We start from the raw sequence: 26,645 nt of genomic DNA, 5'->3' as shown, positions 1-26,645 counted from the left end.
GTCCGCCAGCCATGCGTGGAGATTTCCATGGATACCAAAGGAGGAGAGTTTGGTGAGCAGAGCGGGGTGCCAGACCGTATCGAAGGCACGTGATATGTTGAGGGAGACAGCTCTAATTTCCTGTTTGGCATTGAGGACCTCCATCCATTGTTGAGACAGCAGAAGCAGCATGTCCAGAGTAGAGTGACCTGGTCTGAAACCAAATTGACGAACAGAGATCAAGCCATTGGAGAAGAGGAAAGATTTCATATCCGAAGCAATGATGGATTCCATGACTTTGCTGATAATTGGGAGAAGGCTGATTCGTCTGTAGTTGCTAGGATCTGTTTTTGCACCTTTTTTGTGTAAAGCGGTGATGTTGGCTGATTTCCAAGCAGATGGCAGTTGACCTTGAGCAAAAGAGAGGGTGAAGAGAACAGAGAGAGGGAGTGAAAGAGCGGAGGAACAGGATTTTAGGACCCGTGGGCTGATGCCGTCAGGTCCAGTTGCAGAATCAGAGTCGAGGGTTGACATAAACTTTTCCACCTTGTCAGGAGAAAAGGACACGGAGTTCAGGAGCAGCTGGGTACGACTGGGTACGGTGGGTACAGAGAGGGATGGGTTTGGGACACAAGATTTAGAGGCAAACACAGAGTTGAGGCATTCAGCTTTTTCACGTGCGGAGTCAGCTGTGTAGCCATTTGAGGTAAGGGAGGGGATGGAGGGGGAACAAACACCAGAAACAGATTTGACCAGACGCCACCATGATTTGGAAGAGGGAGACAGATAAGAGAGTTCGGTCTTGAGAACGGAGAGATATTGTTTCCTGGCTCTCCTGAGGGTGGACACACACTTGTTTCGGGCTTTGTGAAAGGAAATGAGATTTCCTTCCGTTGGATTTGCTTTCCAGGAGACGAAGGCAAGTTGTTTGTGGGCAACAGCCTCACCACAAGATTCCGTGTACCATGGACGGGAGGAAGGGTATGACAACTGAAGACGAGATGGGATAAATCTGTGCATGAGAGAGAGCAATTTACTTTGGAAGAATTCCCAGGATGAGTTGATGTCAGAGGTGGTAGAGATGGGAGACCAGTCCAGATAATTGATGGCTGCTTGAAGACCGTGCCAGTTGGCCTGAGTGAAATGCCAGACTCGTCAACGCTGAGCAGGCTCCCTGAGAATGGTCAGAGAGATGTTCACTTTAACAAGCACATGATCAGATGAGCCGATTGGAGCAGAAGAAGAGCAGCAGACATTTTCAGGGAAGTTAGTCATAACCAAGTCCAGAAGAGAAGATGCTCCATTGACTGAGATCCGGGTCGGGAAATTGACAGATTGTGTCAGTCCCAGTGAGTCGCAGAAGTCCTTTGCTGAGGAGCCATGGCTGGTGAGAGAGGTACCCACACCAAGCCAACTGGCATGGTGACAATTGAAATCACCACATATGAGGAAGAGAGAGTTGGGATGAGTAGATAGAAGTTGGTCCATATTATCAGACAGCGAGATGTAGATGGAGTCATCACTGTTTGGTGGACGGTACAACACACATATGAACAAGAGGTGGGAGCGAAGGGGAAGCCGTAGCCAGAGGTATTCCTGTGGGTGAGGTGGAGAGAGTGCAGTGCAGGGCGAGTGAGGAAGAGTTTTTGATAAAGATAGCAACCCCACCTCCAGGACAAGGCTCAGGTCTATCATACCGGAGGAGGGAGTAACCCGGGAGAGATACTAAGGAATCAGAGACGACATGAAGGAGGAAAGTTTCTGTTAAGCAGAACACGTCTGGTTTCTCAGAAGCAACCTGTATGGAGAGATCAGTTAAGTTTGAACAAAGGCCCCGGATGTTTGAGGTCCATACCGTTAATGAAGAGGAAGGGGGAGCATCGGATACAGAACAGGGGGGAGGAGGGGTAGGGTAAGATGTGGAAGAGGTAGGGAGAGCTGTTGAAGGTGTGTCAGAGATTTCAGAATAGCTCGGAGAAAGGGAAGGATGGGGCGGACAAAAGGTTTGATGGTGATTGGGTGAGGCACAATGAGGTGTTATTTGAGGAGGGGGAAGAGCGAGGCAGAAGGTTGGGGGAGATGGAGGTGAGAGTTGGAAGGGGGAAGAAGCGGGGAGGACGCTTTGAGGAGGAGGGGTGAGAGGGGGGAAATTGAGAAGAAATGAGGGTGGGGAGATTTGAAGGGGAGGGGCGAGGGGGGAGTTTAGGAGGGAAGGGACAAGGGGAGGGATTTGAAAGGGATGGGATATGGGGGAGATTTGGAGGGGAGGGGTGAGGGGGGAGTCTAGGAGGGGAGGGGTGAGGGGGAGTCTTGGAGGGGAGGGGTGTGGGGGGGAGTTTAGGAGGGAAGGGGCAAGGGGGGAGATTTGAAAGGGATGGGTGATGGGGAAGATTTGGAGGGGAGGGGTGATGGGGAAGATTTGGAGGGGAGGGGTTATGGGGAAGATTTGGAGGGGAGGGGTGAGATTGGATTTTAGAAAGTGTACGATTAATGGGAAACGAACATTTATTGCAAAATGAGTTTCTTGTGACCTTCGAGTCAAAAATACTTCGAGTCAAAAAATAAATAAAATGTGACCTTCGAGTTTAGGGACGCTGGAGGGAGGATGGAGTGCAGGAGAGTTTAGGGAATGTAGAAAAGAGGCATTGTAAGAGATGGATTTTTTTTTGGGATGAATAGATTTGGTGAGCAAGTCGAAAGCAACCTTTTAAAGAAGAAGAAGAAAAAGGTGTTATAATATACGACGGAATACAGAAGTTGAGGGGAAAGTTTAAACATTTTAAAGTTTAACAGTGAAAACTCTTCTTGGAAATGGGGGAGAAACACGTGGTCGAAGAACGAACGAACGAATAAGAACGAATAAACGAATGAGAACAACAAATAAGAACAGAGAAGGAAATGTTTTTTGTTTTTTTTTTGAGTTGAGATTTTAAACAAGGAAGTAGGCTATGGGGTGAAAAGACTGGGAAAAACAGAGAACGAAAGTTATTGGAGCACAAACGACGGACCGCTGAGAGAAAAACAAAGCCTCAAGGTTGGACACTGTTACTGTACAAGGCCTCAAGTCAAAAGACACAACACAAATTAACACGATTTTCTATACAGGTATGAAAGATTTGCACCGAAAATCTTCCTCGGGACACACTATACGTACACACACCATAAAATAAATACAGTTATAACGAAAATACAAATGGGAACAATTACTTAACTTCGATTTCGATGGAGAGCGTGGACAGCTGCGAATAAACGAAACCTCGCCGGCAAGACCGGAAGCGGAAGTCGAAGTCGAAATTTTGTGAAACACGTAATAACTGCTCCCTTCGGGAGCGAGAGGATTTGTTTTCCGAATTGGCATAGCTTCCCCACTCTTAATACGCGTTCCTTCCGGCAGGTTGGTCAGTGTTTAAACTACTTGCACTATCCTCCATGTGCAGATAACAATCGTAAGTCCTCTACCCCTTCTCGCAAGTGTTATGTTGTTGCCATGACCTGACCCGGGGCCATAGCCCAGCCATTTCATTCCTATGGTTATAAGATGTGCACACATAGAACTAGAACAGCACTCAGTAGAGAGCATACCTCCGCCTGGTTGGCCATATCACTCAATGGTGAAGAATCACTTAAATAATTCTTATATCTGAATCCATATTCAGGTCTTCACCAAAATCGAATCGATCCATCCTTGTCACACACCCAATCTGTCCACCAAGTTTCACCCAAATCCGTCCACAACTCTTAAAGATATCCTGCATTGTATTGTTTTTGGCCCTTTCCCCCAATGGTGAAGAATCACTTTAAAAATTAAATAATTCTCATATCCGAATCCATATTCAGATATTCACCAAAATCGAATCGTCCTTGTCAGACACCAAACCGGTCCACCAAGTTTCGTCCAAATCTGTCCACAAGTCTTTGAGATATCCTGCTTTGTATTGCTTTTGGCCGGATTCGAAATTGTCGACTAGCCGGATCCGACTCCGGATCTTCACTAAAATCTAATCATTTCGTCCTTGTCACACACACTACCTCTGTCAAATTTCCTCCGAATCCGGACAACTTTTTGAGATGTTTTGTTCACAAACAAACAAACAAACACAGACAAACAGGGGTGAAAACATTATCTCCATCCACCTTTGGTGGCGGAGGTAATTACCTTCTTTTATAAAAGTAGGATAAAATGTGTTATAATGTCCATATTTTATTAAATAAACAAAAAATAATTTATTTTACACTTTAAGGAATGAAATATCAATATTTTGTCTGTTGCCCTTTTTCATGCAAAACTGCAGATATTCGTTTTGAAATGCTTTATTGGGATTAACATTGTGTACTATAACAATAGTTATTTCCATAGTGCGTGTTTAGCGCAAGCGTGAGGTAAAATGACCAAATGAGGAAATGCGTAGTTATTTGTATATAGGAAGCAGCTGTCTCCCTACCCTGCATATTTGTGTCGAAAACCGCTTCCCCCTGGAACCGTATTAATGTTTTATCCCTCTGTAATGTCTTGCACGTCCTTTTTGGGGAGAAACCAGGCCTGCAAGTTAAATTATCCACCAAACGACTAATGTTAGTTTTCATGGGATTTTACTGTATAACTATGATTAATGACGATAAATATACACGAGTATGAGGCTTTGTAAAATGTGCTTGATGGCCTAATGTTCCGGCTGCAGGTGGTTCAAAAGGTATCTCCAGGAAGCAAGGTATGGCTTGGTGAGACGAGCTCAGCCTGGGGTGGTGGAGCTGCTGGTTTGTCCGACGCGTACGTGGCTGGATTCATGTAAGAAAATGGGGGCACGGGAATGGATTGGGATTGTGAATCGGGATTAAACTATCGTAGACCAACTGTTTTACCTGGGACATTGGTCATGTAATGTGGGAATCAGATGTTCAGCGATACCTGTTGTAATGCAATAAGCTTAATAGTGCAAGCAAATTGTTGCTGATTCAAGCATTTATATCAGTTGTTATGGAAATATGGGCAGATTGATGCCGGTTAATGGTAACAAACGTGGTAGAAACATAAGTAATGGAAGGATGTTCCTGTGCTGTTATCCATTTGTGTCTTATCAGGTGGTTGGACAAGCTGGGGCTATCTGCACGTTTGGGGATAGACGTTGTGATGCGGCAGGCCTTCGTCGGTCATGGGCACTATACATTGGTGGACAAAGAAAATGAACCTCTTCCGGTATGCTTACGAGGTCAACAGCTAAAATGAATTACTGCCAGGTGTTTAAATGATTGATTCATATGGTATTTTAAAAATGTTCATGTTCACGGTATTAAACTAGAGGTTCCAGGGAACCTGAACTCAACTGGTCTATATCAATATGGTTAGAATATGCATAATAGAACCACAAACTATATAGTTTATATGTGCTAAAAATATGACAAAAATTGATTTTTCAATATGGCCGCCCTGCCGCGCCCAATTTTGGGCGTGCAACGCCCAACTGCAATCCCAAACTAGTTTATGTCTTAAAGATGATGCATAACAAGTTTCATCAAATTTGGTCAATATTTGTGACTTTTAGAGCGTAGACGTCAAATTGTTTACAGATGACAGACAGACAGACGGACGACGGACACTGGGTGTCGACAAAAACTCAGCCGGACATAGTCCAGTTGAGTTTTAAAAAATCGGGAACTAATGGGGTCAAAGTAGTTCCAGATTCAGATTTGACGCCTCCCCCCCCCCCCCCCCCCCACCCACCCCAAAATAGGTATTTGCTTTCTTCTCTGAAACTACACACGTGTTTGATGAAACTTGACCACAATGTTCATCACACGTGATGTACCAACATTCGTTCACAGCATTCAAAAAAAATTGAGGTCTGAGGAGGTCTACAGGGTATGGGGCAGGGAGAGGGTGGGGGGGGGTGTGTGAATTTGTTCTCCAGCGCCAGTATGACCAACTCTGCACTCTGTTCTTTTTCCCTTCTGGAATCACATATATGTAAGATTAAAGTATGGAGCTCTAATCACTGTAACTAACTATATAAATGCACAGCATTGCAAATCAATGGACATATGTAGGGGAAATTACATGCCCAGACCAGGAATCGAACCCAGTTCTTTTGGTAAAACCGTACCAGTGCTCTGCCATCTGAGCTATCTGGGGAACCCTGACTGAGCATGCAATTTTCCCACACATATGATTGCCACTCTCTTTCCTTCAATGCTTGCGGGGCACTCGCTGTCAATCACAGGAGCACCAACGGCCTGAACACGAGAGGGTCTTCCCCCAATGGCGGGGACAAATCCATGTCCGCTATTAGAGACACCACTGGGAGCGTAGTAACACAATTATATAAACTAGGGCATGCCCGTACTATATCTATATCTAAAATTATATCCCCCCCCTCTATTTACATGAAATGGTTTGGTCCAAAGCGAACGGCTTGCGAGTACGGTGACAATCCCCCCCTCTATTTACATGAAATGGTTTGGTCCAAAGCGAACGGCTTGCGAGTACGGTGACAATCCCCCCCCCTCTATTTACATGAAATGGTTTGGTCCAAAGCGAACGGCTTGCGGAGTTTGGTAAAGAAATCGCCATCGCGTGCACAAACGCGCAGGAAAGCGAAAGAATCGCAAATTAGTTTTAATTAGTTTTAAAACATAGTTTAACGCCAACATAGCGGCAACATAGTTTGCCAACGTGAAATAAATGAATACGCTCTCAAATGTGCCGTCCGAGGCAGAGTCTGTTCGCCACGTTCGGCACACGTGATAACTCGCTGCTCTCTGATTGGTTGAATCGTTTTTTGGACATAGCTCGGTAACTACTTGTCCGATTAATATGAAACCTTGAAAAGGCACATCCTCGGGTCCCCAGCAATATACCTGGCAAGTTTCAAGTATATCGGACCCGTGGTTGTCGAGAAACAGCGGTCACAGACAAACATACAAACATACACACAGAGATTACTGGAATTATAGATAGACTAGGGCATGCCCGTACTATATATATATCTAAAATTATATCCCCCCCCCTCTATTTACATGAAATGGTTTGGTCCAAAGCGAACGGCTTGCGAGTACGGTGACAATCCCCCCCCCTCTATTTACATGAAATGGTTTGGTCCAAAGCGAACGGCTTGCGAGTACGGTGACAATCCCCCCCCTCTATTTACATGAAATGGTTTGGTCCAAAGCGAACGGCTTGCGGAGTTTGGTAAAGAAATCGCCATAGCGTGCACAGTCGCAAAGTAGTTTTAATTAGTTTTAAAACATAGTTTAACGCCAACATAGTTTGCCAACGTGAAATAAATGAATACGCTCTCAAATGTGCCGTCCGAGGCAGAGTCTGTTCGCCACGTTCGGCACACGTGATAGCTCGCTGCTCTCTGATTGGTTGAATCGTTTTTTGGACATAGCTCGCTAACTACTTGTCCGATTAATATGAAACCTTGAAAAGGCACATCCTCGGGTCCCCAGCAATATACCTGGCAAGTTTAAAGTATATCGGACCCGTGGTTGTCGAGAAACAGCGGTCACAGACATACATACATACATACATACATACATACATACATACATACATACATACACACAGAGATTACTGGAATTATAGATAGATGAACAGGATTGTAAATAAATCGATCGATTATATGTGTGGAAAAATTATGCGCCCAGACCAATCTAACCCAGGAATCAAACCCCGTAATCAAACTCAGATAGCAGAGCACTGGTACGGTTCACCAGAGGAAGAAGGAATGGCAAAGATAGAGGGAAGGAGCAAGGTAATGGGAGAAAGATGGGAGGAAAAGTTGTGGGAGCAAGGTAGGAGTAAAAGAGGTAGACCGTGCTTGAGTTGGGAGGATTGTGTTGCTGTTTCGTATGCAGCCTGTGGCTGCTGGTTGCATCATTTCTCTGGAAGTGTGTTTGTGCCGCTGATGCAGTGCCCCAATTACCAGTGAGGTGTTGCTCAATTTGCCGATCTCGGAAGGATGCCAGGCCGAGTCGACCCCCCTGGCGTTAATTCAACGATCGACCGGGATTCAAACTCAGGATCCTAGTATCCCAAGCCTGTTAAGCCAACACCATGCTGGAGGAGGATTGTGTGAAGAGTAACAAGTAAGGTGGGTGTGGTTGGAGGTGGGGAGAGTTGGCTGAGTACAGAGGGGAGAGTTGGCTGAGGACAGAGGGGGGGGGGGGGGGGGGGGGGTATCATGGTCAAGACGGGGCAGGAGTTTGGTGCCATCGGACCTCACCCATTATCTATCTATAATTCCATTAATCTCTGTGTGTATGTGTGTTTGTATGTGTGTTTGTATGTGTGTTTGTATGTGTGTTTGTATGTGTGTATGTTTGTCTGTGACCGCTGTTTCTCGACAACTACCGGTCCGATATACTTGAAACTTGCCAGGTATATTGCTGGGGACCCGAGGATGTGCCTTTTCAAGGTTTGAAATTAATCGGACAAGTAGTTACCGAGCTATGGCGATTTCTTTACCAAACACCGCAAGCCGTTCGCTTTGGACCAAACCATTTCATGTAAATAGAGGGGGGGGGTTCTGTGGTCGTTGCGAATGGACCAAACCATTCATGTAAATAGAGGGGGGGGGGGTTCTGTGGTCGTTACTGCCACGTGGTTTCAAAGTTTTTTTTTGTTGTTGTTGTTTGCACGCATGTTTTTTTGCACCCACGTACGGGCACGCCCTAGGATGTTTACACACACACACCCCTACACAAATTTTTTTTTTTTTTTTTTTTTTGGCAAGGAACGGGCACCCACGTACGGGCACGTCCTAGCTTATATATAGTACGGGCATGCCCATTATAAAGGGAAAAGGAGGAGAACAACATTGTAAAAAATGTTTTTTTTAATGTGCCAATGTTTTTTTTTGTATACATAAGCGAGACTCATGGAAGAGCAAGTACACTGAACTGATCAGGACGCAACAGACAAAAAACAGGATGCAAAACATGCATGCATGGGATGGACAAAATGCATGGGGTGGACAAGATGGATACAGAAGGAAACTCCAAGGAGGGAAAAATTGGAAAATTGGGAGGAGGAGAGATTTGGGTGCAGTTGAGTGTAGAAAAGATCATGGTTTAGGATTGGGAATGGTCTGAGATGTTGGTGAACATCTGTCATGAAGACCTGATGGGAAAAGTGAGATTGAAGAGGATGTGGGAGTCAATTCCACAAATCGGAAAAGAGGAACAAACAAGTGTATGTTAGAAGTGATCCTGGATTTAGGTAGTTTCACCAGAAGGGGGTCGATGGTGGACCATGTGAGCTCTGCAAAAACCTGGGGAGGGGGAGGGGGAGCGTGTAGGGGAAGGGTGCAGGAGGACAGTGAGCAGAGGGTGCAAGACCAGAAAGTAGGCGATAGAAGAGAGAGACCACCGACCTGTCCGCGATGGCGGTGTGACAGTCCCTTGGACTCAACTTCATCACAAGAGAGATTCCAATAATTTTAAAGGCCTTGGTATCCATAGCGTCAAGCTGACCAAGATGTGAGGAAAGGGAGCCAGCCCGAGGGGAGTGCAGCACTCCAAGCTTCGGATGAAAGCCTTGTAGGTGGATAGGTGTTCAGGTGTGCCAAGGAAGGACTGTGGATGACGGAGGATGCCCAGCCGGTGGTTGGCTTCGAAGGTCAACGTTGAAATGTGGTTTGCCCAATAAAGATCATGGCCGATAGTGAGACCCAGGTGTTTGAATGATGGAACTTCCTCAAGAGGATTGTTAAGAAAGTAGATGGAGATCGAGCGGGAGGGAGGGAGTGGGGTGCTAGAACGGTCCTTTCGAAGAGACAGAGAGAGAGACATATTTCAAGTGTTTGACCAGCCCTGCCTGTCTGAAGGATGGGTGCGAGTCATCAGCAAATGGCCAAAGAGGATTTTCCAGAGAGTAAGAGAGGTCATTGATGAAGATCAGGAATACGATTGGGCCCAGAATGCTGTCTTGGGGGCACTCTAGCCTTGACAGGGAGAGGAGATGAAAGGATTACATTGAGCGCCACACGTTGGCTACGAGAGTAGAGGAAGTCAGTAAGCTATGTGTGGAGTCGGCCGTGGATGCTATAAACAGAGAGTTTGCAGAGTAAGGTGGGATGATTGTATCAAAAGCATGAGATATGTCCAGAGAGATGGCTCTGATCTCATGCCTGACATTGAGGGCCTCCATCCATTGCTGTGAGTAGAAGCAGCATGTCCAAAGTTGAGTGACTTGGTCTGAAACCAAATTGGTGAGATGAGGTTGGTGGTATTGGAGTTGTCTATTGTGCATTAGTGTGCGTGCGTGCGTGCGTGCATGCTGAAATAATCACATTGCATGGTATTGCATTTCTCATCTGCCATTGGCAAATGCAGCCACAAATGTTTCATACCTGGTCAGCCACTCGATGATTGGGCCAAGTAGTGGATTATGCTGGGTGGTTTGCTCTTACATTCCTAGGAACTTGGTCAGTTTGCAGGTGACAGCTCGCCTACTCTTCATGAAGGACACTGGCATCTTTAGCGTCCACCAACTAATGCCAAGACAGGAGGCCCAGTTTAATGTCCATCCGCAGGATGGCATACACATTGATGTATCAGCCTGCCCTCAAAACACCAGGATGACGGTTTGTATCTGTGAAGGACTCAAACCTCAAATAACTTGCAGATTCTTTCTCAAAAAAAATAAAAAATGATCACTTTGCTTAACATACTCCAGCAATCGATACAAGCAGTCGAGTCCCTAACTTTTGATGTTTCCTATATACATGATCGTCGGCACACTTTTTGATGAGCAGTGAAGCACCAATTCAACGGATTATGATCTGGTCGAGAATGGAAACCAAACAAGTTCAAATGCGATTCTCTACATTTGAGAATGAATGTTGTAAATTAGAGAGCAGACTGGCTGAAATGAGGCCACCTGGTTAATATGAAGCATTGACAGTCAAGCACAAGGAAATCCCGAACAGCATGTGATATAATCCAATATTCCAGCTCAGTGGATGTCCTTTTAATGCCCTGCAGGACTATTGGTTGTCTCTGCTGTACAAGCGACTTGTGGGCCGCTCTGTGCTTATTGTGCAGAAACCAGGATTTGGAGGAACGCTGCGCTTGTATACACACTGCACAAGGTACAAGCGAGTATCCTATTCATTTCGTTTCTTTTCTCCTTCAGTGATGGATGATCACTGAGATATGAAGAGAGAACTGTAGTTTCAGGTGGTCTTGATTGCAGTATTTATTTTTTATTATCTTGGGTAACAACTTTGATCCTGATATTATTAGTCTTCTTCCTGGAGCGGACTATAGGTTTGCGACGTCTGTCTGCCTGCCTGTCTGTCCATCTCACCTCTGGTTTTCTGCACCTTTTCCATACCCTTTTAACATATTCAACTGAAACTTGGTATATAGCTTTATTATGATAAGTTTGAGTTTCAGGACGTTTCACCAATTTTTCTCGGAGTTATGCCCTTTTTGCTTGGAACAAGCTTGAAACTGCCAACATCAAGACTCTCTGCTCACCTTCACTCTTTTATTCCTCTTTTCTCCCGCCTCTGGAACAAACTCCCACACTCTCCAATTCCACTCTCCCTCTAGGCCTTCAAAGAATGTATGGCATCAAAAGGTCTGAAGGTGAATATAGGAAAGACGAAGGTGATGACAAGTGGTAAAGCATGTGGTGAGGTGGAAAGAACTGGGAAGTGGCCGTGTGCTGTGTGTAGGAAGGGTGTTGGAGTGAACTCCATTCAATGTACAATGTGCGCCGAGTGGGTTCATCAAAAATGTAGTGGTCTGAGAGGGTCATTAACCAGTGTGGCAGCTACATTCAAATGTAAGGTGTGCACAGAGGGAGCTGCAGATGGAGGAAATGTTGAGTTGGATCTTGGAGACGGCGTGAAGCTGGAAGGTGTGAAAACATTTTTCTACCTCGGAGACATGCTGAATGGCGAAGGTGGATCAGACTCGGCAACGGTTGCTAGAGTGAGATGTGCATGGAAGAAGTTTCGGGAACTGAGTGGCGTGCTGATGAGGAGGGGAGTGTCGTTGAAGCTGAAGGGAAAGGTGTATGCTGCATGTGTGAGAAGTGTTATGATTTATGGGAGTGAGACATGGGTAATGAACATAGAGCAGCAACGAAGGCTGGAAAGGGTGGAAATGCGAATGGTTCGGTGGATGTGCGGAGTATCGTTGAGAGAGAGGAAGACAAATGATGAATTGCGAAAGATGATGGGAATAGAGCCTGTGATTGATGCTGTGAAGAGGAACAGGTTGAGATGGTTTGGTCATGTGTTGAAGGATGAAAGTGACTGGTTGAGAAGAGTGATGGAAATGAATGTAGAAGGAACTAGAGGACGGGGAAGACCGAGAAAGACTTGGCTAAAGATGGTGGAAGAAGAAATGCAGGCAAGGGGGTTAACAAGGAGAGATGCAGAAAATAGGGCAAAATGGAGAAGATTGTCATGGGGACCGCAAGGCTAACCCCCGCTCTGGCAGGGAAAATGGCCTTAAAATGCATGTTGTTGTTGTTTTTTTTTTTTTTTTTTTTTTTTTTTTTTGTATACAAGATCGAGGCTCGTGAAAGAGCGAACATTAATCACACAGAAAGACAAACCGACACATAAAACATATAACATAGGGAGCGGTAGACAAGATGGGGAGAGAGGGGGAAGGACACAAACACAACATTTGAGAGCAGGGACCGAGAGACATGGAGACATCGAGAGATCTGAGAGAGGGCGAGGGCTTTGGGGGAGGGGGCGTGGGAAGGGGGCAGTGGGAGAGGTATAAAACATATGGACACTGCCAGGACTTCCAGGAAAGAAGTTGGAATTTCAAACAAGGTGGATCTGGGGTGAATTAGCGGGGGTAGAAAAGATCAAGGTTTTGGATGGGGGAAGATAAGAGATGGTGGTGAACAGCTGTTTTAAAGACCTGGAGGGAGGAGTGGGATTGAAGGGAGTGAGGGAGTTTGTTCCAGAGGCGGGAGAAAAGAGGAATGAAAGAGTGAAGGTGAGCGGAGAGCCGAGATTTCGGCAGTTTAACCATCAGAGGGTTGCTGGCAGATCTTGTGCGACCTGTAGGAATATTTGGGGGACAGAGCACAGAGAGAGCTGGGGGTGCAAGGCCGGAGAGGAGTCGGTAGAAGACAGAAAGCCTGCCTGTGTTGTTGTCCTCTCAGCCTTCAAAACAGCTGTTCACCACCATCTCATACCTTCCCCCACCCAAAACCTTGATCTTTTCTACCCCCGTTAATCCACCTCCTTCAAATTCCGTTTTCTTTCCTGAAAGTCCTTGTTTATCCCGTGTACCCCGCCCCAGCCCTCTCCCTTCCACAGATCTCCTGATGTCCCTGTTCCCTACTGTTGTTGTGCTTCCCCCTCTCACCTCCCGCTCCCTTTATTATATGTTCTAAATGTTAGCTCTTACACGAGCCTCGACTGAGTGTACAAAAATAAAAATAAACACAACAAAAACATTCATAGGGACTGGTAATGGACATGTATTGCAAAGCAATTCTCCCTCTTGTTTTCCATTCTGTCTGTAGTTCTGATAATTCTCCTGGTGCCGTCACACTGTTTGCACTGAACCTACAGCCGAACAATGCTACAATGCAGTTGACTGGCACACTTGCTGACTGCACTACAGATGAATACATTTTGGAACCTGGTGACCCAAAGGCTGGCCTGCGAGCCAGGTAAGCAAAATGTATACAACTTCAATATGCCTCATGTAATGAATCTACCACATAAAATACAATGTGTTTGTGTGATGTCTGTCCCCGTAAATAAGGGTAGGTTTTAAAGTCTTTTAGTAGCACTTTAGGATGGATTTGAGTGGGGTTTTGATGGGAAATCTTTGAACAAGACTGTCCACCGGATAAAAGACCTAAAAGATTCCGAGGACCCAAAATACCTCAAGGATCCAAAAGACCCAAACAACCCCAAGGATCCAAACTACCCAGAGGACCCAAAAGACCATAAGGACCCAGAAGAGCCCAAGGACTCTGAAGACCCAAAAGACACTGAGGACCCAAAATACCCCAAGCATCCAAAATACACAGAAGACCCAAAAGACCGTTAAAGAGCCAAAAGACTGAAAAGACACGAAGACTCTTAAAGACCCAAAAGACTCTGAAGACCCAAAAGAAGAGTAATTATGTCTCTTACATTGGAATTATAGACTGTGGCTTGCAAACCGAGCCTCAAGGTCGGTGTACAGGAGCGTTTTTACGGCGTAGCCCATAGGCATAGCGCAAAATAGTCTAGAACAGTGTTTGTCCGTCCGCCCGTATGTATGTATGTATGTATGTATGTATGTATGTCCCCTCAAACGTATACCAATCAGAGCTGAGGATCTGGTCACAGGACAGGGTGATGTGAACACGTCTGCCGTCATTACGGCGTACAACGGCTGACTCCACACTCCAGCATTTTGATTCCAATGTCGTTCAGGCCGAACATATCGTCTAACCTGTCATATATCACAATCGCCATGCTCTACCTTTTTCATTCATTGTGAAACACAAACAAACCGACTGTTAAAATGATCATCAAATATCAAAAGCATATACGTTACGGATCTTCCAACGACGCAGTACGTAAACGTAAAGGTAAAGGCCTTAGACTTGGCCTTGACTTGACTTGACTTGTAAAGGCCTTGACTTTACGCAGTACGTAAAGGCCTTAGACTTCATGCCTTCATGCCTCACCTTCAGGCCGCTTCGGACAAATTAGCCCAGGTTTCTTAATACAGTCGTGTTGTTTTCGTAATAATAATAATAGCGTTAATACTAATAATATAGTAAATATAATCGTAACGCTGCAATCCCTTTGTCATTATTGCAAAGTGAATAGATTGAAGCGGTGTATGGTTCATGAATCAATGATAAGCGATGCACGGTACAAATAACCACGGAAGTTAGGAATTGGCCTCGTTTTTTTAATAGTAATATCATTTTCATAATAATGACAACGTAATGTTAATATTATAGTAAATATAATCGTAACGCTGCAATCCCTTTGTCATTATTGCAAAGTTAATAGAATGAAGCGGTGTATGGTTAATGAATCAATGATAAGCGGTGCACGGTACAAATAACCACGGAAGTTAGGAATTGGCCTCGTTTTTTTAATAGTAATATCATTTTCATAATAATGACAACGTAATGTTAATATTATAGTAAATATAATCGTAACGCTGCAATCCCTTTGTCATTATTGCAAAGTGAATAGATTGAAGCGGTGTATGGTTCATGAATCAATGATAAGCGGTGCACGGTACAAATAACCACGGAAGTTAGGAATTGGCCTCGGATTTTTTTATAGTAATATCATTTTCATAATAATGACAACGTAATGTTAATATTATAGTAAATATCATCGTAACACTAATCCCTTCGTAGTGACTGCAAAGTTACTGGAGGTTAAAATATATCATCTTCTATATATTAAAGTAGCGATAGTTTTGTGTCCGGCCGTCACCCTACGTCATTACGTCTATGATGTCATTACGACGGCTGACTCAACCGAACCGACCGACATTTTAATTTACTCGTACACCTGCTCACTCATGGGGCCCACAAGGCTAACCCCCGCTCTAGCGGGGAAAAATGGCCTTAAAACGATCATTCATTCATTCATTTTGTACACCTGCTCGTAGTACAGCGGATAACAACAACAATTGTGCATTTTATGAGAAAAGCATGAAATTTCTAACATAGTCAGTGCATACCATAAGGTTTATTTTCGGATGTGGAGGGGTCAGATTTGACCTCTGAGGACCGTGAGAGGTCAAATTCAAAATGGCCGCCAATCCACCGAGTCTAATGTTCAAACGCGCTTAATTTTGGAACCAAGTAGTGTAGAAAAACATTATAGGTTTCATTTCCAACTAAATTGGGGATTGGGAAGTCCTCTGCTCTCCTGCTGAGTCATACTTGGCCCACCTTGCCCCATGTTCGCAAGAGGAGGCTGACACTCGTCTACTTCTGCATATGACAGATGCTGTGCAAAAGGGGTGTAAGAAGGTGACCATACGTACCGTTGATACTGATGTGGTGCTACTGGCTGTGGCGTCATTCAGCAAGACAGCTCCTGATGAGCTGTGGATTGCCTTTGGTGTCGGGTCAAGCTTTCGGTACATAGCTGTTCACGAAATGGTTGCCACAATGAATCCAACACAATGTCTGACTCTCCCAGTCTTTCACGCTTTCACCGGGTGTGATACTGCATCTGCATTCGCTGGCAGAGGAAAGAAGACTGCCTGGGAAACTTGGAAGTCTTTCCTAGAGGTGAATGATGCTTTCAATGAACTCCGAGGCATGCCAAGTGAGGTCAGTGAAGGATCAATGTTACTGCTAGAGCGATTTGTGGTGCTGATGTACGACCGAACCAGTGAGAGCATGGAAGTGAATGATACCAGGAAACAGCTCTTCACACAGAAGTTAAGAACTCTAGAGAACATTCCTCCAACCCAGGCAGCACTCAAGCAGCACATCAAGCGCACTTGCTACCAGGCCAACTGTTGGAACCAGGCATTGGTCATGGATCCAGAGATGCCAGACCCATCTGACTGGGGCTGGACAAAGGAGACAACTGGGTGGCAGCCTCTTTGGACCACTCTCCCTGAAGCATCAAAATCGTGCCATGAATTGATCCACTGTGGCTGCAAGAAAGGGTGCACTGGATGCTGCAAGTGTGCCAAAGCTGCACTCAAGTGCACTGCACTGCACTGTGCTTCTGTTCTGGAGACTGTTAGATTTAGATCATTACCAATTTTCATCATTGCACTTGATTTAATGTAAGCTTTGGTGGACATACTTGGTGAACTACAGTTATTTTTTCAGAGGTTATTGCATCATTCCTTGCAGTGTAAACTTTTTTCATCATTTCTGGTCTTTGGATGTTCTGTACCTATCCCTGTACATGAAAAAATAAAGTTTTAAAAGTTCAAATGAACTTTTTCCAATAGCAGTTCCAACTGCAGTGTCATAAAAAATAGATATTTAACGTAATTTGACCTTGACCTAAATGCATGTCCTTGAGTTCTGGCTATCTCAAAAGTATCACCAAATGAATGGGCATCCCCAATGTAGTTGGAAATGACACCTATAATGTTTTTCTACACTGTTTGGTTCCAAAATTAAGCGCGTTTGAACATTAGACCCGGTGGACTGGTGGCCATTTTGGATTTGACCTCTCACGGTCCTCAGAGGTCAAATCTGACTTCCCTCCACATCTGAAAATAAACCTTATGGTATATACTAACTATGCTAGAAATTTCATGCTTTTCTCAAAAAATGCACAATTTGTTAAAATATGAGAGCTTATCCGCTGTACTATCTACGGGAGCAGCAGGAAGGGTCATTCCTCTTTGGGGTATATAGATTACAATCGATTTATGGTCGGGTCTCAAGAACATTGGGTGTGTGTTCATTTACCAAGTTTCTTGTGGAGAGATCGCCAAGTGGTTTAATCATTCGAGCAAGCACTCCATTCAAAACCGTTAAGGAACGGCTGGCTTGGCAAGTGCCAGTGCTTGGTAAATGAGCACACCCCGGTCTTCCTCCCTTTCAGTTTCATGATAAACAGCAGTAAAAGTGGGTTTCATTGGTGGTTTTCAAAACAAAACCTTAATTGGTGTGTTTCAAAAGGCCACTACAAAAAACGCCACTTTAGTGCCAGGAAGGGTCATGTTATTTACCCAACCCTTGTGGGGTATATAGATTACAGTAGATCTTCTTCTTCTTTTTTTGTCCACTATTTAATTTAAAATGGATTAAACTGAGAATGTTTGTCACTGATCTACACATAATACCCGAAAAGGCAGCGGAATTTTTTTTTCAGAAATATTTACAAATTAATTGAAAATGAAAAGCTGAAATGTCTTGTCAATAAGTATACAACTCCTTTGCTTTGACACTCCCAATTGAGCTCAGGTGTATCCAATCTCCTTCGATCATCCTTGAGATGTCTCGACGACCTGATCCGAGTCCACTTTTGGCCAATTCAATGGATTGACATTTAGAAAGAAACACTTTTCTATACAAGGTCCAACAGTTGACAGTACATGCCAGAGCAGAAACTCTACCATGAAGTCCAAGGAACTGTCCGTAGAACTCCGAGATAGAATTGTGAGGAGGCAGACATCTGGGGAAGGGTATAAAACAATTTCTAGAATGTTGAAAGTTCCCAAGATCAATATTAAGACCGTTATTAGCCCCCGTTGGACTTGGTCTGAAACGTGGGCTTATGGATTTGGTCTTGTCGGTTCGTGCGTCCGTAACCATATCTCGGAGATGTGTGGACCGATTTTGTTCATACTTGGAAAAAAAAGGCAATACATGACGGTATACATATGCAAATCATTTTTTTCGCGATCAATGATGGCCGACTGGCGGCCATTTTAGTTGTATAAAGCCCGATGTTGAACACGTCCTCAACCATTTCTCGGACATGCATGGTCCGATTTTGTTCAAACTTGGCACAAAGACAATACATGAGTATACATATTGTTACGGATCTCGGTTTCGGCACTCCCCTTACCGAGGGGGGTTTAATCCCCTCGTCTTTTAAGCTGGCCATCCGAGTCCTGGAACTATCTCGCCACTTCCGGTCAGCGCTGAATAGGGTAGTAGCCCAATTATTCCTATGACCTAAGTACCAGCGCCTTCCGGTAAGCGAGGAAATGAGCCCCGCCCGAGCCGCGACTGTAATGGACACGCCAAGCGAAGCGAGCCACGACTCAGGCCGTTAACAAAAGACGAATCTATATATATAAAACACAGTTTGTGTGTGTGTGTGTGTGTGTGTGTGTGTGTGTGTGTGTGTGTGTGTGTAATGTTACCGGTAGACTCCTAAACGGAGAGGCTCACGTACTTGATATTTGGCACAAACATGGCCATTGAGCCTGGGAAGAACATGGGTGACCTAAAAATTTATTTCATAATATTTTTAAACCATATTTTTACCTGAGCGCATTTCGGCGAGGCATATTATGACCGGATTGGCAGAGCAGCGCGCTGATTCGCTCAGAGCGATCACGTGATGTTCCTTGCCGCCATTAACTGAGTTACACGTTCGCACGTATTTCAGAGCGAAAAGCGATTCCGTTTTTTCACATTTCAGCGAGGAATATTGCCATTCACACCACATAGGTTTTTTCCCTTTCATCTTTAGATCCATATTTTTTGCCATAACGTAGCGCATGATGGCTCTCTCGAGCTCGAGTTAGCCAATCACCTGGGAGCATGAGGCCACGTTGGCCACGTCCACGACACGACGCAGAGTTGCAATCGATCGCTCAGAGCGATCACGTGATGTTCCTTGATGATTTTTTTTCTTTCATCTTTAGATCCATATTTTTCTTCAGCGAGGAATATTATACACGGAATCTGAATCGGTGGCAGAGCAGCACGCTGATTCGACGATTCGCTCGCCCTCCCCCCTCTCCTCCCCCTCCCCCCTCTTCTCCCTCACGTTTATACACGGAATGCCGGGTACTTCCCCCCCCCCCCCGTTCCCCTCCCCTCCTCTTCCCCGCCCGGCAATGCTGGGTACTTCCCCCCCCCCTCTTCTCCCCGCCCCCTCTCCCCTCCCCTCCTCTTCCCCCTCCCCTCCCCTTCCGCCCCTCCCCCCTCCCCTCCTCTTCCCCCTCCCCTCCTCTTCCCCCTCCCCTCCCCTTCCCCCTCCCCTCCTCTTCCCCCTCCCCTCCTCTTCCCCCTCCCCTCCTCTTCCCCCTCCCCTCCCCTTCCGCCCCTCCCCCCACCCCCTCTCTTCCCCCTCCCCTCTCCTCCCCCTCACGTTTATACACGGAATGCCGGGTACTTCCCCCCCCCTCTTCTCCCCTCCCCCTCCCCCCCTCCTACCTCACCTCCCGCCCTCCTACCTCCCCTCCCCCCACCTACCTCCCCTCCCCCCACCTCCCCTCCCCCCTCCCATCACCATCCCCTCTCTCCTCCCCTCCCCCCTTCTCCTCCCCCTCTTCTCTCCTCCCCCTCTTCTCTCCTCCCCCCTCTTCTCCCCTCCCCCCCTCTTCTCCCCTCCCCCCCTCTTCTCCCCTCCCACTCCATCCCTTCCCCTCCTCCCCCCTCTCCCTCCCCCTCCCCCTCCCTCTCCCTCCCCCTCCTCCCCCCTCTCCTCCCCCCCTCCCCCTCCCCCCTCTCCTCCCCCCTCCCCCTCCCCCCTCTCCTCCCCTCCCCCCTCCCACTCCATCCCTCCCCCTCCTCTCCCTCCCCCCCCATCACCCTCCCCCCTCCCCCATTACCCTCCCCCCTCCCCCATTACCCTCCCCCCTCCCCTCCCCCATCACCCTCCCCCATCACCCTCCCCCCTCCCCCATCACCCTCCCCCCTTCTCCTCCCATCCCCCTCTTCTCTCCTCCTCCCTCTTCTCCCCTCCTACCTCTTCTCCTCTCCCCTCCCCCATCACCCTCCCCTCCCCCATCACCCTCCCCTCCCCCATCACCCTCCCCTCCCCCATCACCCTCCCCTCCCCCCTCTTCTCCCCTCCCTCCTCTTCTCCACTCCCCCCCCTCTTCTCCCCTCCCTCCTCTTCTCCCCTCCCTCCTCTTCTCCCCTCCCTCCTCTTCTCCACTCCCCCCCTCTTCTCCCCCCCCCCTCTTCTCCCCTCCCCCCCTCCTCCCGTTCCCCTCCCCTTCCCCGTTCCCCCTCCCCTCCCCTCCCCTCCCCCGCCCCCCTCCCCTCCCCTCCCCGCCCCCCCTCCCCTCCCCTCCCCCGCCCGGCAATGCCGGGTACTTCTGCTAGTCCGATTATAAAGCGTTTGGCCAAGTCATGCCACAGGTACTCAATCGGGAAAAGACTAAAGCGATCGGGGAAGAATGAAACCAAAAGAGTAAGAATTAACAGACATTTATTATTTACAAAACCAAAGAAACCAAAGGAGAAACGAAAGCAATATACAGAAGAAGAAGAAGAAGACACAGGGCAAGCCTTAAAACAGTCTTATATTGTACACCAGACAACATAAAGGACAGACAACAGACTTACACGACAAGAAGGGATTAGCAGGCAGGATTCACTGGAAGAAGAAGGTCCAGGTGGGACAACAGGGCTGGAAGGTTCGGCAGGGCACAGCAAAGAGGTCCGCTCCAGGTCCACGCTCCGGGCTGGAACCGAGCAGCCAGCGACAGGTACACGTATTTGTTTCACGCGGTCGGGCCTTTTGAAGCAGCTTGTCACACAGCTCCGTGCAGCTTCGTCTCTCTCTGCTTTCTTTGTCCAACTCTCTTCCAACTCGTACCTTCTCACCGACTCGCCAAGCAGTCCCTTGCAGTCGCTTTTATTGCTGTCTTCAAAATCAAGCCACCAGCTCTGATGACCCGCCTACCGATTGGCTCACCGCGGTGCTGGTTGGCCGGTAAGGGCTTGCTGACTCCACCTTCGATGACGAGCTGACGTGCCACACCTTGTTCTGGTGACTCCTCCCCCTTCTTCCTCGGCCCGACCGCATGGCCAATGGCAGCTGGTGGGGAGTTAGAACACCACTTGCACTGCTTTTGAAGGGAAGTTTGGGCCTACTCTTATTTGATTAATGCAACACAGATTCAACTACTGGGAACAGGTCCTTAACTGAAACACATAATAATGAGATAACTACGAAGAGGGCCTATGGTTCGCTACGTGTTGTTCATGGACTAATTAGGGTGCGATCTTTAACCAGCCAATTGATGGGGATATCTACAGGGGGACATTTATAAGGGATACATTTACTAAAATTTACTAGTGAAGGTTCTAAAAACCGTAACAATATGCAGAAGATTTTGTTTTGTCATCCGAACAAATATGGCTGACTGACGACCTTTAACTCCGTACAGCAAAATTACTAAAACCATGGCAGGGGCTATGACATTTAATGTCTTATTCTTCTTGTTATTCATAATTTACAAAAACTATTCAGACAGTCTGGTCAAGAGTAGGCTTTCCAAATTTGCAGAGGACAATGCTTGTAGGTAAGGTAGATAGCAGAAAGGGAGTTGATCAGATTTGGGAAATCTAGATACTTTAATAGATTGGCATTGCAGTTTAACACAAGGAAATATAAAAGTGCTGGGGATGGGTAATAACAATGAAAAGAGATTACATGGATGATGATGTAATTTTGGGGGCGATAATAGATATTGGGATAAGCAGAGAGCACCGTGCCAGGCAGCTAATGGTGCTATTAGGTAGTGTTAATACTATGCAGGTAGTTACTGAGGCTTCATCTGGAATAGTGTAGTTTTGAGAAACACATCTGAAGAAGGACATAAATGCCATTGAGAAGATTCAACGTAGAGTGACTAGATTTATCCTGGAGCGAGCTAGACCAACTACGAGGAGCAGCTGAACAAGACAAGACCTCAAACATTATAAAGAGGGTGATTACAATAGGATCTGCAAGATGTTTAAAAAGGGTACAGATAAAGGGTACAGATAAAACTAGAATGGTGCTCAGTGGAGCGCATACCTCTGCCAGGCTAAACAGTTTACGTTTTGGATCCCAATGATAGGCCGGATCTGTATGCGGTCCTGAACCAAAATGGAATCGGCTTGTTCTTGTCACCTAACTATAGACTTGGCATTTAATATGGAATATTATTTTTTTCTTGACTTGGATTTACTTTCTTAACTCAGTATATCAATCTGGTGAGTTTCTTTTACACTTTGGTGATTTATTTGTTAAAAGAACCATGTCACTGATTGTCTGTCGCAGCAAGAAGTCAACAACAGGATTATATCACAGGTGGCGTGGCTAAATGTACGGACAGGTGCATTTGATGATTGGCTTCACAGTCGGGTATACAAGGGTTGTTGCGTTCTGTATTAGTGGAAAACAACTGCTGCACGTCTCCAGAAGTTATTGCCGCTTCTTCTGGAGATGGTCCGTCAACTCACAATGCTGTTTGTCATGGAGTGGTGGCTTTACGAAATTACGGCATGAAACAGTGTGCTATTGCTCGGCAGTATGGCATCACTCAAGGTCAGGTGTCAAAAATCCTGAAACGAAATGCTCAGAGGGGTGTCCCTACTCCATGACCGAGGCCAGGACGTCCCCGCAGAACCACAAGGAGGGATGATCGCCAGCTGCACTAGTTAGTCCGCAATGGCCGTACCAAGTCAGCTAAACGGCTTAGGGCTGAGTGGCAGCAACTGACAAATGTGCCTGTATCCAGAAGGCTAGTCAACCAACGACTGGTTCAAGCAGGCTATCGTGCCAGGCGTCCCCTGAGAAAGCCACGCCTGACCAGACAACACCGCCAGCGCCGATTGCAGTGGGCCAGAGAGCACCGACAATGGCAGCCAGGACACTGGAATCACGTGATCTTCAGTGACGAGTCTAGATTTCTGGTCTATCGTCAAGATGGCCGCGTCCGAGTGCGCAGACAAGTGCATGAAGCCTACAACAAAGATTGTATAGTGCGAAGAGTCCAAGCTGGAGGTGGTGGGGTGACTGTTTGGGCTGCTTTTCATGCAGGGGGCAAAACTCACCTGGTTGTTCTGAATGGAAACCTGAACCAGTTCAAGTACAGGGCCATTCTGGAAGAAACATTGCTTCCATTTGCTCGTGCAGCCTTTCGAGGAAACTTTGTCTTCCAAGATGACAATTCACGGCCTCATCGTGCTCGAATGATCCAACACTTTCTTGCTGACCGTGGTGTAGAGCATATGGAGTGGCCCACCATGTCCCCGGATATGAATCCGATAGAGAACTTGTGGGCAGAATTAACGCGTCAAATCGACCACTTGGACCAGCAGCCGACCTCTGTGTGTGAATTGCAGCAGGCTATTGTCACTGCATGGCAAGCGATTCCTGTCCAAACCTTGGCAAATCTCGTGAACAGCATACCTCAACGTGTACGTGCTCGCCTGAATGCCCGTGGGGGTTACACGAAGTACTGAACTGTAATTTTACTGTCCGTAATCCCAGTCGTAATTTAACTTTTGTTTTTGTTAAAAAATTTTTTGGCTAATGTGCAAAATAAAGAGATACTTCTGGAAAACGTCGAGAAGTTTAACACAGTACTGTCCATGAATTGAGTTTGATATCAGTTTACATCACTTTCAAGGATCAATTTATTTGTTTCGAAATGTCAAATGTGGTTTTTGTTTCTTTTAAAGGTCACATTAACAAAATCTAGAATAATTTCAACATAATTCCAATGAACTTTTGGTTCTAAGACATCTTGAAAAGTAAGTTCACCCCCACAAAAAAAATATTCCATATTAAATGCCAAGTCTGTAACTCAGACATTGGTGGGACTAGTAAGGTATTGTAGAGGCAGTCCATTTTATAATCTTGTTTATTTACATTTATTTAAGGCTTATGGTGGAGTTTGTACATAAATCCCATTCAAGACAAAGACATTGTAACATACGGATTATGGCATTTGAACTTGGGTTCCTCGTGTCATGAGCAATATATTTGCATGGGAACGTGAAATGTGTCTTGTCCACGAATGTCGAAAAAGAGGTGACATTACATTAGTGTTTCGGCAAACAAAAGTTATTTAACTTGTGCAGGAATTATCCGTAACGTTTGTTTTGAGCAGTGCATTAACATTTTTCTCACCACCTGTGCATTTCGTCTGGCAGGTCCGTATTACTCAATGGGAAGAAACTGGAGATGAAGAGTGAAACAGAGCTGCCACCATTGCTACCTCGGAGGCTTCCACAAGGTTCTCTTCTCACCCTTCCTGCTCAATCGTTCGGCTTCTATGTGCTCCGTGATGCACACGTGCCAGCATGCCTACCACAGACTCCAATACAAGGGTGAAACGTAGGGGACACTGCTTGCTCAACTTACCATACTTGCTAGTGAGTGGCAAGCAGAAGGATCTGTAATATTTGGTTTAAACCCCATTACAACCTCACTTCACGTCATTGCATTTAACCTTATGAAGGGTCATCATCATGTTCTATGCAGAGCATCAGTTCTGCTGGAGCAGTTTCTTGGCTAGGGTTACAATCCTGGACGGGTCGCCAGAAGTCAGGCCAAGAATTTGGAATCTGTTAATGGTGCCGGCGATCGCTCGCCTACTCTTCGGAAAGGACCCCATGGCATGTTAAAGTCCACCAACTAATGCCGGCAGATGAGACGCCAAGTTTAACATCCATCTGAGGGACGGCACACACACCAATGACTTACGCTGCCTGTGAAACACCAGGATGAGAGTTTATGGCTGGGTCGGGATTCAAACCCATTAGGCCATCCTGCCAGCCCTTACGATTAACACTGCAATTATGCAGATGAAGGAATTCAAATTTAATTTATTAATTTGCTAAAAAAAATCCCTAGCAACAGGAAAATTTCCTTCACCTGTCTGCTTGGACGGCAAGCATTGGAACTCAGCAGCTTGTTCCTGAGCAATGAGGAAATTCCATTTGCTGTTGGCCTGCAAAAGTTTCTCAAACAAAAAGTCGAAATTGGTCCAAATTATTTTTGATGGATATGATATTCAAATACTAGAGACCAGTGCAACTTTGTACATGTACATGGAATTAAAAACTATGTCAAGACTGAAACAGCTTTATTATATTCTTGATTGCCACAGCCTGGATTAATTTGCTGAAAAAGGAAGCGGCCTGCACATCCCACCCCCTCAAATAAAATAAGCCAATGCCTTCTTCATTTCATTTGTACCATGCTAAAATAAAACAAAATGGTTATAACAATTTTGTTAAAATGGGTCCCTGATTTTCAAGACAAAATGCAAACTCTTGATCGGTATACATTTGAGCAAAATATTATTAATTTCTGTATTATATACTTTATGTATATTAAAACATGCATCAGAGCACCAATCGGTATGACCTGAGATGGCAGATTTTACTGATACCACTTCAGGTAACACCAGTAAAATTGGCAAAACGAACTTAGAATTGGGGGGAAAAAAACAAAACTCAAAGCATCGACCAACATTATTACATCACTAACGTCATCAAGGCACCATACGAAATACTTATTTTATTTCATAGAGGATTACTCTAAGATATGGTAGTGAAAGCTTCAGCCGGAACCACAGGAATAACAAGAACAGCACTCGGTAGAGAGCATACCTCCTCCAAGCTAATCAGTTTACGTTTTGTATCCCACTGATAGACTGGATCTGGATTCAGCCATAACCAAAATCGAATAGATTCGTACTTATCACACACCCAAACAGTCCACCAAGTTGTCCAAATATGTCCATAACCTTTTTGAGATATCGTGCTGTATATTGGTTTTAGCCCTCTCACTCAATGGTGAAGAATCATTTAAAAAATCATCGTACCCAGATCCGAATCCACACCAAAATCTAATCATTTCGTCCTCGTCACAAACCCAACCTTTCCACCAAATTTCATCATTATGCAAAAAAAACAAAAACAAACAAACAAACAAACAAACACACACACACACACACACACACACACACACACACACACACACACACCCTGGAGATACGTTCCTGGAAAATACCATAAATGACGAATCCGCAAATGTGGGGGCATTGTTTCAGTTGGAAAAGGGGGTTAGATTCCCATCGGTTGACGTAAAGCACAGGGCCGCAAATGCAGAAGCAGGCCAGAAAAACTGTGAATACACCCTCGAAGCGGGTGTTGGTGTTGGCTTAGCGGTTAGGGTGCCGACTTGGGATCCTAGGATCCTGGGTTCGAATCTCTGTCGATCGCTGAATTAACGCCAGGGAGGTTGACTCAGCCTGTCATC

The 26,645-nt window shown here is 45.8% G+C and overlaps 1 protein-coding gene across 3 annotated transcripts in view; it reads left to right on the top strand.

Annotated features, from left to right (window-relative positions):
• Positions 1-25,459, top strand: part of HPSE (heparanase) — a 58,217-nt gene extending 32,758 nt beyond the window's left edge. For 2 of the 3 annotated variants that reach the window (XM_078772392.1, XM_078772391.1), the window contains exons 9-13: positions 4,659-4,765; positions 5,059-5,173; positions 10,963-11,069; positions 13,484-13,633; positions 24,530-25,459. In XM_078772392.1, the coding sequence (XP_078628518.1) occupies positions 4,659-4,765; positions 5,059-5,173; positions 10,963-11,069; positions 13,484-13,633; positions 24,530-24,710 (660 nt within the window). In that variant the 3' untranslated portion in view covers positions 24,711-25,459. The remainder of the gene's footprint in view (positions 1-4,658; positions 4,766-5,058; positions 5,174-10,962; positions 11,070-13,483; positions 13,634-24,529) is intronic. The other variant, XR_013622500.1, reaches the window with a different exon arrangement.
• The last annotated feature ends 1,186 nt before the right edge of the window (positions 25,460-26,645 follow it).

The sequence above is a fragment of the Myxine glutinosa genome, chromosome 2 (assembly GCF_964187855.1).
Source record: "Myxine glutinosa chromosome 2, kmMyxGlut1.1, whole genome shotgun sequence".
NCBI classification, from domain to species: domain Eukaryota; kingdom Metazoa; phylum Chordata; class Myxini; order Myxiniformes; family Myxinidae; genus Myxine; species Myxine glutinosa.
This window is presented reverse-complemented; position numbering and strand designations above follow the sequence as displayed.